General features: G+C 45.3%; 1 protein-coding gene across 1 annotated transcript; it reads right to left on the bottom strand.

Annotated features, from left to right (window-relative positions):
* Positions 1–1835: 1835 nt before the first annotated feature.
* On the bottom strand, positions 1836–12433 carry POLR1F (RNA polymerase I subunit F). The gene is made up of 4 exons (XM_075922242.1): positions 12103–12433; positions 11650–11791; positions 5557–5765; positions 1836–2324 (listed from the first exon to the last, which is right to left on the bottom strand). Exons 1-4 carry the CDS (start codon positions 12321–12323, stop codon positions 1931–1933), a joined length of 966 nt encoding a protein of 321 aa, XP_075778357.1. The 5' UTR covers positions 12324–12433; the 3' UTR covers positions 1836–1930.
* Positions 12434–13171: the final 738 nt, after the last annotated feature.

Below are 13171 nucleotides of genomic sequence, written 5' to 3'. Positions count from 1 at the left end.
TGATGGCTGTTGAAGATTGTGTTTCCAACCTGGCAAACATGCAATGGTTCTCCTCCAACTGACTCTAAACTCAGCTGACAGGGAAAGAAGTTTCAGCAACCTTGAGGTTCTTTTCTCGGCTCAATGCCAACGTCTGAAAGACGAAAACATGACTAATGCTTTAATTCTATTTTAACAACCATGACTGACTAAAAGAGAGTAATGTTAATGTAAACATAAAATTTCACTGAGTACAAATATTTGATATATGTAAAATACAAATTGCAATTCTATTAATTTTATTTTGTTATTGATAAGTTTACAGTTTTTAAGCAAGTTGAAAGCCTACTGGTGCCATCACTCATAGTTAGTTAATGCCTATTACTCCCACTGGCGTGTAGGGCAGCAACGATGGAGAACCTTCAGCATTAACTAACTTAACTAATTATGAGTGATGGCACCAGTAGGCTTTCAACTTGCTTAAAAACCATGAACTTATCAATAAAGCACTGTCCAAATGATACTCACAGTTTACCTGCACACATTGTCTATGGAAACTATTTTTTTTTCATTTTAATCATTGAAAAACTAATTTATGTTTAATAGAGAATTTTTATTTTTTAATCATGGAAAACAAGGAATCCTGGTAATGAGTTAAAATTGGACAAAACTGTCAGTCTTGGAAGTCCAGTGAGAGCTAATTAAACAAGAAAATAGAACCACATAGTAACACAATAGAGTGAACTGAACTATTGTGCAACTTTCCTACCTAATCTCTCCCCATCTCAAACACTCATGGAATTCAACATGACCAGTTCTCCAAATAAATGGAAAACATCTAAAGTAGCACGCTGTACATTTTGTTGCAATGCTTCAGGTACTCTCTGGCATGCCTATACACTCTGAAATTTGCTTCAAGAGTGAACTTAAGCACTAGGTTCACTGGACATTCATTAGAATGTAGCCCTTAAACCTCCTTTTAAAGAAACAGTTTGCTTAAGAGGCATGAAAAATACTTCCCAACAACTTTAAAGACTTAAAGCCCGCATTTGAGTACCCTACTTAATTTCCCTGAACAAAAGAAACATTCTTCCAGATAAAGCACTGACTGCTGCTCAGACATCTGGGTTTACATCTCATCTCTGCCAAATACTTCTTGTGTTTCTTTGGGCAAAACACTTAATCTCTGTTCCTCATCCATAAAACAGGAATATGTATTGTCTCTTTACTGCCCCTTCTTTTATCTCTGGAGAGTAATGCCACATCTATACTTACATGCCAGACATCGATCTTCAGGCATTCAATTTAGCGGGTCTTAAATTGGGTCAATTTAAGACCCACTAAATCAATTGCTGAAGGCGTCTTTGGTCGGTGCCGATACTCCTTATAATTGTAAGGACTAAAGGAAGCCAACAGGAACAAATACTGTCCATCGCCCACTGAAGATGGCGCCAACCTCTACATAAGGTATGTCGACTCCAACTATATTATTTATGTAGCTGGAGTTGTGTACCTTAAGCTGACCTTCTGGGTCTAGTATAGACCTGGCCTAAGAGGCATCACCTATGCTGACTATAGGCATCACCTATAGTATGAGCCAGTCTTCCTTGAAACCTGAGTGCTTGGGCAATCGCCCCAGACAGCGTGAGATGCCACCCAGCTGATTGGCAGAGCACTCACAGCATGTGTTTCTACTGGTGGTGCAGATCAGCACATGCTTTGGTGCACATAACACAATTTATTCTGCACCTAGATGGAAAAATATAGAGAAAACATTGGTATGAGCATATAAACATTGCTTAGCAATGATCCTGATTGGAACCTCTATATACTATTGTAATAAATAACATTGGAAGTACGCAAACTGAAAATATTATTTTATTGGAAGTTTATTAAGAACTTCTGGAAGAAGATGAGAATCTTACATTTAAGCACTGCACTTTTGGACTCTTCAGTCCATTTGTAATTTCCTTCTCTTTTTGGCTTTGGGTTCTTGTGACAATTGAGACAATTCGCTCTCTTCATCTATATCACAATGTTTTCTTTTCTTTTTCTTAACCTTTTTATGGTCACTTGGATAACCACTACAGTCACTTTCATAAAATACAGATTTCTGCTCTTCCTGCTTATGTTTTTTCTTCTTTGGCTTTTTATCATAATATCCATTTACTGTATCAGGACCATTCTCCTCTGCATCTTCCACCACAGTAGTATCTGCATTGTCTGTAGGCTCTGTGTCATTTTCCAACTCAGAATTCTTTCTTGCTCTTTTAAGTTTTTTCTTTGGTATTTCATCTCTGCTGTTTGTATCTGCAGGTACTGTTTCAGGATATTTAGGATGCACACTGTGAGGAAACAAACAAAATAAGCAAGAGTTTACAAAATGAGATCTCTATAGATACTGAACACTTCATGATGTTAAGCTTTGCTGAAATACAATACAGGTTGGACCTCCCTTGTCTGGCACCCTCAGGACCTGACTGGTCCTGGATGAGGGATTTTGTGTGGGGCTCCAGGCAGCCGCACATGCAGGGGCTCCCTGGGCAACCACTTCCTGAGCAGCCGTGCATGCTCTGTCTCCGTGAGCAGTCCTGTGCATCGTGAGCAGTCCTGCGTACTGTGCGCAGGGGCTTCCCGGGCAGCTGTGCATGCGCCAGGTCTCCCAACTCTGCTAGGCAGCCCCGCTGTCATATGCTGAGTGGCCGCACTGTCAGCTCCCTGCAGGCAGCCCACTGCCCTGTAGGGATCCTTACCACTGGCCCTCCTCCAGGACTCTCTGGTCCTCCAACATCCATGCAGGACCATGGGTGATGCTGGACCAGAGAATCCCAGTTAAGAGAGTTTCAACCTGTAATTACATGGAGTACATAACAGAAGACTAGTAGTTGTGCTAAGCCCCACTGCGATACAATAAACAAAAAAGACTAAGGTCTTTTAGTAACAAGGAACTTATGATCCATTAATACTTGTCCAATTTCCAATACACTTGGTTAGTCTTTATTCTGTTAAAGAATTAGCATTTGTTCTTAAATTTCAATTCCTCCGATAAGTATTATCCACCACTTCGGTGTATTCTGATTATTTTTCCTTTGTATGTAGTTCTCTGATCCAGTATTCTATTTAGACAAATACACACCAGGTAACTTTAACACATAAATTAAGAGCATGTAAATACCTGGAGCAAGACTACACAGATGATCAGTATTAGGTAACACAGGATATGCTTAATTCTTCTGACTCACTATCTGCCATGGGAATGAAGCTAAACTATCAAGCTTTCATCCTCGAGGAATTTAATATACCTGACAAGTTATAACCTAATACTTTAAATCACTACTTCTGTAGTCAAGAAGAGACCACTATGCTTATAAGATAAGGGAGAAACCATATTGATGAAAAAGTGAATTAATGAAACTTCAGAATCCAAATACAACAGTTGCAAATGTAGTTATGAAGATGCCTAGAGACAATTACTTTTTTCAAATTCCACATAGTCTATCTACAAGGCACCTGCTGAAGTTATGAAGTCATATGTATAAAAAAAGTACTAAATACAAAACTGCATGCTGAACTTCCCTGGCTCTGAATCCAAGTAAGTTCTCCTATGAGTACAAATGTTAAACCATGAAAATCTGCTTTGAAAAATTGCTCAAAAAATAATATTTATAGAAGGTGAAATATGTTTTTACCTGACAGATCAGATTATCTCTGGTCAGTTTAGGTAAATGATTTATAACCATGATAAACTTAAAAACTCATACTGCACATAAATATTGTTTATAAATTAATCTGGACATCATACAAGACATTTTATAATTGCACGTAGTGAGTGATATGCAGGTCACATTACTTACATTGAAAACCTTTGATTTTAAAAAATATTTTTAACATTTTGGATTAATCTACTTTTACATAGTCTCCAAACATGAAAAATAGTAAATAAATCATCAGACCACCATAGACCTGGAATGGGGTCTGTGTTGTTTTAACATATTTACACGTGATCTGGAAAAGGAATAAACAGTGAAGTGGCAAAAGTTGCAAAAGATACCATATTACTCAAAACAGTTATGTCCAAAACTAACTAAAAAGGACCCTACAGAGCTGGGAGACCATGCAACAAAATGGAAGATGAAAGTAATGCACATTGGAAAAAATAATCCCAACAACATACAAAAAATTAGGGGGTCTACATTAGCTGTTCACAAAAAAAAAAAAAAAAAAAAAAAAGATTTTGGAGTCAACATGGATAGTTCTCTGAAAATATTTGCTCTAAGTGCAGCAACAGACCAAAATAGGGATGTTAAAGTGTTTTTAATCAACTTCCATCTACTAGTCGATAAGCAGGGGAAACTGTGGAGCTGCAGCAGAGTTAGCTCCTGTGGTTCTGCCTTCAGTCCCTGCTATGCCTCTGCCTATCCTGTCCCCCTCAGAGATGGTGCTGGGGGGGGGAACTGGCTTTTAAGCTGGCTCCCCCTAGCCCTGGCTCCTGCTTCCCCTTCACTACCTCTCTCTGATAGAGACAGCAAGGGATGGGGGGGCTGAGTCACTATTCAACTATCTGATAAACATATGCTGCTAGACCAGAGAATCCATATGCATATGCTTATCGGCAGGGCTTGCCGAGCGGCGGCGAGCCCTGCTTGCCAACTGCGCAGTTCTGCGCTCTGCGCTGGCTCTTCCGGGATGTAATCTACTCGCCTGTGGCGAGTAGATTACATTGTTTGTCAAGCCCTGCTTATTGGATAGTCGACTAGTCGCTTACATCCCTAGTCCAAAAAGCTAACAAAACATTAGGAACCATTAGGAAAGGAACACAAATGACAAAATATAATGCCACTATATAAACCCATGATTTGCTCACACCTTGAATACTGCATGAAGTTCTAGTTGCTTCATCTCAAAAAAAGATATGCTAGAATTGTAAAAGATTCATAGAAAAGTAACAACAATTATTAGGGGTATGGAACAGTTTTCATAAGAAGAAACACTAGAGACACTCTACTCTAATTAGAAAATATGACTATGTGCAGGATCTGATAGAGGGCTATAAAATCATGAATGGTATGGAGAAAGTGAATAGGAAGGTAGTATTTACCAGTTCACGTAATACAAAAACCAGGACCACCTAATTAAATTAATAGACAACAAGTTTAATATGTAAGGACGCACTTTATACATGGCTAATAGTCAACCTGCGAAACTTGTTATGGGAGGTTGTGAAGTCCAGAAGATGCCCTTAAATGTCCAACTATCAGAAGCCAGGAGTGGATGCCAAGGGATAGGTCACTCAAAATTGCCCTGTTCTGTTCATTCTCTCAGAAACATGACACTACATTACACAGGCCCATTACACAGGAGAATGGGATAAATGGACAATTGGTCGGACCCTGCATGGGTACTTTAACAACAGATTTTAAAATCTAACCTAATAGAATATGCTTTCTATATAGCTATAAATCTCTCACATGGGAAAAAATATGAGTTATGACAATACACTGATTTTAAGCTTTATATTTTTAAATAAATCAACTAAATCAGCTCAGCCTGAAAAAATCATCTAATACAGCACTGTACCTGTCTTTATTCAGTCTTCCCCGAATGAAAAACACTCCAGCAGCATCAGAATCTAAATGCAATACTTCAAATTCCAGCTTATCTCCTGTTTTTAACCCAAGATCTTGCCACTCTACAGCTGACATTTGATTAGGTTTAGGGATGGAAGCATTGAAACACCCATGTATCAGACAGCCAATATGGCTAGGGGCCACTTTATTGATCACACCCTGGAAAAGAAAAGAAAACCATGTAAGACTATACTACATTTAAGGTTCACAACATTAAGAGATTCATTTTTGCACATCCTGTAAATTTTTGTGAAGATTATTGTAAATAAGAAAGTTCACACATAGAATATGATAAATGGGTTTAGTACTTGTACAAATGGAAGTCACATTTTAAAAACTGTTGCTAAGTATTTAAAATTAAAAATACAGAATTAAGCCTACACTAGAGTACTTATGTCAGCAAAAGTCTTATCACTCAGCAGCAGGGTTATACAATCCCATTTAATTGGTTAAATGGATAAACGCAATGCTGCCACTGTGTTTAACCGAAAAAAGAGGATGTGGGGTGGACGGGGCACTGCAGCCAGGCTGAAGCACCCCCCCAACCTGTGGGGGTTGGGCTAGGACAGCCCCCCACCACAGGCAGAGGCTGCACCAGCCCAGTTGTTCCTGGCCCCTGCATAGCAGCCGCTGCGGCTTCCCCTGCCACTCCTCTGGCTTCCAGACTGCGTAGGCTGGGAGCTAACAGCGGCACGTGCAGACTCGGCAAGTCTGGGGCTGCCATGGGTGGGGAGGCTACTCCTAGGTACCAGTTAATTATTACCCATAAGCATCACCTGCTAAGAGTGATGCTTACCAGGTAACCCTTTAACTGACTACTCCTTAACATCCCTAGTCAGGAGTGTGAAAAAGACACTCCTTCAATGATATAAGTTTAACCAAAAATATCCACTGGTGAAGACAGATCTATGTCGCTGGGAGATATTCTCCTAGCAACACAGCTACCACCACTTGTTGAGCTGGTTTTATGTTGTTGACAGGAGAGCTCTCTCCATTAACATAAAACAGCTACACAAGCGTTCTTCCAAATGGTAATTGGACAGTCGACAGACTAGTCGCTTGCCCCAGAAAGACGCAGCAAGGAGAGGGGAAAGAGGAACAGATGCTTCAAAGCAGCAGTGCTGCTTGGAGCGTGGGGCCAGACCCGGGCTGCATGTGGTGCTGTCGCTTAGAAATGCCGTGTGCAATCCAGGGTCAGCTGGGACCAGCCCTGGGGTTGTTGCTACACTTCAAAGGAGGAATTGCCCTTATTGACTAATCAAGTAGTCAATGCAAATTGCATTGACAATTCGATTAGCCAAATAATTGAAATTTTACATCCCTACATCTGTTAGGAGGCAGAGGCAGCAGCATGGAGGCAGCAGGCAGCTAGTCTGGTTTTTAGACTGGATCCCCTCAGGGACCAGCTCCTGCCTGCCACTCCATGCTGCTCTCTCTGGTACAGAGGCAGCAGTGTGGGGTCACAGGTGGCTCCCCAGGCTGATAAGAATTCATGCAGTTACACGACTATTCAATTACATGATATCTAACATCCCTAGTACCCAGTCTCTCTAGAGCAGATGTGTGCCAGCCTAATGCTGTGGGTGGGAAATGGATTCTGGGGTAACAGTCCCAATAAGCATAGGTGATGTGGGGGGCAGTCTGGAGAAGGATTGGGGGGGCACTCCAAATTAGACAGAGCTTTCCATCTTTGAAGGCAGGATCTGCACCTATCCTCTCTGGGCATTCAGCCCAGTCACATTGCCAGCAGCAGAGCAGAAGTGAGGATGGCAATACACCATGTCACTCTTACAATTAATTAATAACTTCAACAATTGATGTTTGACTTATTTTAGGCTTGAAATGAAGGATGCTATTATACTGCTGTGATGATAAATACTAATTGAATTTTTTGATAAATATTCAGGTATACATATATTAAATGGATGCTGGCCCCATAACAGAGAGCTGCATATGGGGCCTACAGTTGTAAACAGATTGAGAATCTTTGCTCTACATAATCTCCCCATTGATATGTACAGTGGCCTAAGAGCAGAATTTTTCCTATGTTCTGTAAGATTGTATCTTTATCATTAAAATTCATGAAGTAGACTATCAAAACTATCAAAGGTAGAACACAATGTTAATAAAATACTAGAAGATTTACCTAGCATTACACTAAGGTACTTAACTTAATTTTTGGTTTTTGGAAAATAAAGTGAAAATGTACAAGCTTCATTTGAATCACTGCTCTGGGGTCAAGTTGAGAGGTTCAGTATGCAGGCTGCCCCAGGGAGAGAGGACTAGCTCAGCCTTTTCTCACCACAGCAGCTAAGGGGCAGGTGAGAAACACCTCTCTGTGGCTGCTGTAGCTCCAGCAGACACAGCAGGGGGAGAGATGCATGTTCATCTGCCTCCTAGGCTCGCCAGCCAGAGTGAGGAATGCAGCAAACTGTGCCCTTTTCTCTCACTCCCTGATGAAGGGGAACAGCCAATAATGATTCCATTTGAATGGCGGGAAGGGAGCTACAGGCCCCATCTACCCTCCCTAAAGTTCACCTGGGAAGTAAGATACTCAGAGCTGGGGAAGTCTTAGACAGGCGCAGCGTGCCCCCAGCCAGCACCTTTCATCTGCCTGGTGAGTCTGTTGGTGAAACAAGCTTTTGAGCTACACAGATGCTAAGTCTACACTACAGGCTTATATCAACATAACTACATCATTCAGGGGTGTGAAAAATATACATCAGAGACACAGCTCTGCTTAACTAATTCCCAGTGTGGCAGCACTATGTTGACAGGACAGTTTCTCCCATTGGCATAGGAGGGTCTTCACTTAAGTTAGCGGTTCCCAACCTTTTACAGATGGGGACCCATTTTGACAATTCAGGAAGACTTGGTGACCCAGGGCAATTCAAAAAATGTGTGAATGGCTCCATAAGAGCCAACTGAGGAGACACCTGGCGACCCTTTTGAAATGTAATGGCGACTCATATTTGGGTCCCGAATCATAGGTTGGGAAATCCTGACTTAAGGTGACAGTGATGCAGCTGCATAAGTGCAGTTTTAAGTGTAGACCTGCTCAGAGATTCTCTTCACATCTGGGGAAAATACTATAACTGTCACAACTAAATACAAGATTCAACAGATAGTTCAGCAGAAGTAGGTAGCATGTATCATACGAGACCATTTAAGGTGAAGTGGCCTATTAGCACCCCAGCAATCATAGGACAAAAAACAGGTTTACAGACAGCTGTAATAAACCATAAATCCAGTCTTTATTAAGACCATGATTTTTAGTGTCTAGCAAAGTTATAAATTTGAGTTCCTAGGTTTTTGGTGGAAAGTGCAATGCAAGTTTCCTTTGAGGATGAGGATGGATAGGTCACCTACAGAATGACTGGTTTATGAAAAGTGTTCACTCACAGATGATGTGATGTTTTGGTTTTTTCCTGTGAGAGTTAATTCTAAAAGAGTGGTCTCCAACCTTTGTAAGCATTAGATCACTTTTTGAATTTAAGTGCAATCCAGGATCTACCTCAAACCCAAATACGCTTGACCTGCCTCCTTTCCACCCCTTCTCCGAGGCCCCGTCCCTGTGCTCACTCCATCCTCCCTCCCTCACCCACTTTTATTAGGCTGGGGGCAGAGATCTGGAGTACAGGGTAGGGGGATGTGGACACTGATCTTGGGCTAAAGGATCTGGATGAGGGAGGGGCTGAGCCTGGGGCAGGGAGCTGAGGTGCAGACTCTGGGAGGAAGTTTGAGTGCAGGGGGAGTCAGGGCTAGGGCAAAGGTCTGGGGTGTAGGGTTTCAGGACTGGAGCCGGGCTTCTGAATGCAGGCTCCAGCTGGGCATCGCCTACCACAGGTGGCTCCTGGGTGGTGGTGCCTGGGGCTAAGGCAGGCTCACCCATACCCTGGCCCAGCACCACTCCCAAAAGCAGCCAGCGAACTCTCTCCATCCCTGCCCCCCCCCCTGCAGGGTACAGGGAGGAGCACCCTGACATCAGCACCCTGTGCTCTGCACAACAAGCGGCTCCCAGGGATGGGGGACAGCTCCAAGGCAGAGGGCAGGAGCAGCACGGTAGTCCTGAGAGGGGAAGATGAAGTGCTGGTATTTGACTGCCTCCTAACCAAACCTGTCAGGATCACCTGTGAAAGGCCCCAAGATCTACTGGTTGGTGACTACGGTTTTAGACCATAGTGACTGCCTTCACCCACATCGTTCTAATAGGGTCAATGAGTGCACTGGACGAAGTACAGCACATGTTGTGATTAGGAATGTAAAATCCTATTGACTTAGTTAACCAGTTAAATGTAACCAGTTAACTGATTAAACGGGATGCACCCGTCTTCTGCAGCTGGGCTTCAGTGGCCCCCCTCCGACACAACTGGGGGCTGCTCCCGCCAGGCTGGAGCTCCAGTGGCCCCCCTCCGACACAACTGGGGGCTGCTCCCGCCAGGCTGGAGCTCCCCTGCATGCAGCGAGCCCAAGCCAGGCCATTGGCAGATGGGGGCTGCTCCAGCCCCCACCAGTTAACCATAATCAGTAAGCATCACTTGCTAAGGGTGATGCTTACCAGTTAACCACTCACATCCCTATTTGTGATAGGCCCGAGTAAGGTCTTGGATCTTGAAAGGTGAGTTGTGATGGGTGTTGACCGTTGTAGCAGTGGAGATATGGCTGCAGGATTTACATCTGTTATTCTGGCAATGTTTGGTGCAGGTCTGTGCAGACTTGCTTCTGACAATGAGCACAGAGCAGACTGAACTTCAGAAAAGAAGGCTAAGGAAATATTTCTTCTAGATGTTTTCAAGATCCATGGGTCCTATCACAACTATTTATGCTGAACTGTGTTTTACCCTGTATTTAACTGTAACTTTTTCTAGACCTTAAGAGCCATATACAGTAGACTTCCAATAATCCGGAACCTATGGGACCTAGGTGGTGCCGGATTATCAAATATGCCGGAGTATCAGGAGGTACTATACGCTGGTTATGTATATACTGTATACATTATATACTGTATATAAAGTGTTCTTAACTCTTTTTATTGTACATACTGTATACAGTATACTGTAGTGTTTTAGTTTTTTTAACCCCTTTTTACCCTTTTCAATCAGTTTAGCTGCCGCCGCTGTTACCTTGTGACTCATTTTTTGCCGAAGCTCAGTCACTAGGCTCTTGCCATTTTGATGCCGGACTATCAGGAGTGCCGGACTATTGGAGTTTTACTGTAGCTTGAAATCTTATCTCAACAGCAGAAACTGACCTGAAAAGGATACTATCATTCACCTTGTGTCTCTGATATTGTGGGATTCGCACTGCTACATACGTTATACAGTAAAACTACATTAGTCTGGAACTCCTGATAGTTCGGCACTCCTGACAGTTCGGCATCAACTGGAGTCAGAACTGCTCAGGTCAGCCACTCTCACGGCCAGGCCGCTGTGACCCTCACTGTTCCACTCATGGTCCCCAGCACACACAGCGTCCAGCCTGCACGTGCTAGCAGACGGCTGCTGAGCACAGGCAGCTGCTTCGGTACCCGGACATAAGGTTGGAGGAGAAGGGGCATTGGATGACAGCAGGGAAGGGAGGTGTTTGGCTCTGAGGAAGAAAAGGGGACGGGGACTGGGTTGTGCACGGTGTTATGGCCAGCTCATTGAAAAGCCGGCGGCTCAGTGCATGTGCCCCAACACCTGGAGGGAGATGCGTGGCTGTACCAGCAGCTCCTGAGCATAAGGTGTGTGGGTGGGGGGAGGGGGAGGGAATGGGCATTGGGTTGGGAGTATGCCCCCTTTTAGAACCTCCTGGTATTACAGCATATTTGATAATCCAGCACCACCTAGGTCCCAAAGGTGCCAGATTATCAGAAGTGTACTGTACTTACAAATGGTAATTTAGCAGGAAAAACAGATTCAAGAACAGAGGCAAAGTAGTTCAGTATTTGTCTACCAACCATAACAGTACCTCTTTAAATTCAGTTGTTCAATCTACTTAATAGTTACATTAAGATTTACTTATTAAAAATATACATAAAAATAGAAGCGTTTTTACATACCACAAGCTTTTTCCCTTTCTTCGGCGTGAAAATGACAAAATCTGCTTCAATGTTAAAATGGATGAATCCTTGGTCATCATAGATGTCACCCAATTCCCCCACTACTCTGATATGATCATAAGCCACTGGCACACCGTTGAGGCTACACAGGGAGAGGAAAGACACGTTTTTCACTATTGCTGAACAACGCCGGGTGCACAAGCTCAGCCCGAAACTCGATGGGGGGGAGGGACCTTTCCTCCCCGTTCAGGTGCATGCCCCGCTTGCCGAGGGAGGCCCGAGGGACACGGGGCCCGGGGTGGGAGGACGGGAACCCGGCTGGCTGGACGCCATAGGTGGGTCTCACGTGCGGGGCCGGGGGAGGGGCGGACATAGGGAGCTCGCCCCTCTCCGCGCGCTCGGCGGGGGGCGGGGGCGGGTTTGTGTCCGCGGCTCCCCAGGGCGCGGCCGCACCTCTCCGAGTATCTCAGCAGCTCGGCGTCCAGCTGGTCGCGGATCCCGGTGCGTTTCCGGTGCAGGTACCGCGGCGACAGCGCGATGTGCCTCCGATGCGGCGCCACCACCAGGCAGGAGTAGCGGCTCCGCACCAGGCGGCAGGCAGCGGCGAAGGACGGGATCTCCGGGCAGGGCAGCGGCTGGGCGGCCGAGTCCGGTGGCTCCACGGTCGCCGCCATGTTTCCTCGACAACCGTCCGCCCGGGGCCAACCGCATGGGGCGCGCGGGCGCCTCTCCGGCGCGCTATAAAGAGGTCACGCGGATCCCCGTCATGGTCAGCGGGCAGGGGAAGTGACGTTTCTCTCCGGAAGGAAGGGTTAAGCGAGGCGGCCATGTTGTGTGTGTCTTCACCACTTCCACAGAAACGTCTGGCGCGTGCTCGGGCTCTCGGGGGTAGTAGCTGCGCACTGCACTGGCCGGGCGGAGCGAGCGTGTGGGGGCGGGGCCTGCCTCGTGAGCTGTCCGGCTGCTCTGACAGCAGCACGTGCCTGGGTTACCCCGGAAGGAGCGGCTTTCCCGGGCCGAGGGGATCCCGCTGGGGTCCGCGCATGTGCAGCTTTGGTTGCTGTGATGGGGCGCCGGGCTCCTGGCCAGTCTGCCCTGCGCGGCCCCATGTCTGTCCCCAGCCGCTCTACGCATGCGCGGGGGCGCACAAGCTGCTCCCCGGGGTCTCTCCTTTTCGTGGGTGGGAGGGAGACCCTGGCGCGTGCCCACTTCAATCGCACCAGTTTGCAGCAGCTACTCGGGGTCTCCCTTCTGCTTGTTTGGCTGCAGTGGGCTGTGCCCAGGACAGCTCCTGATCCCAGCGACATGTTTTGTTAGTCTGTGAAGTGCTGCCGGACCATTTGTTGGTTTTTTTTCTGTGCAAATTGGGCTACTCCTGAAGCTTCTGTCTCTATACTGTACATCCTGTCCAGGGCCACAAAGCCAGGGACCTCCTCCTCAGCATCCTCTGAGCGATGGCCAGCAGGGCCATCTATAAGAGTGTTTCTCTACCAGGGGTGCCAGTGTCCTCAGGGGTGTTCGA

Source organism: Pelodiscus sinensis, chromosome 2 (genome assembly GCF_049634645.1).
Source record: "Pelodiscus sinensis isolate JC-2024 chromosome 2, ASM4963464v1, whole genome shotgun sequence".
NCBI classification, from domain to species: domain Eukaryota; kingdom Metazoa; phylum Chordata; order Testudines; family Trionychidae; genus Pelodiscus; species Pelodiscus sinensis.
This window is presented reverse-complemented; position numbering and strand designations above follow the sequence as displayed.

Excerpts from the sequence above, each read along its gene's own strand:
- POLR1F (XM_075922242.1), bottom strand. The coding sequence starts at position 12,323 with ATGGCGGCGACCGTGGAGCCACCGGACTCGGCCGCCCAGCCGCTGCCC. Across the intron at positions 11,792-12,102 it reads CTGCTGAGATACTCGGAGAG|CCTCAACGGTGTGCCAGTGG; the intron begins GTGCGGCCGCGC and ends CTCCCTGTGTAG. Across the intron at positions 2,325-5,556 it reads GGAAGACTGAATAAAGACAG|TGTGCATCCTAAATATCCTG; the intron begins GTACAGTGCTGT and ends GTTTCCTCACAG.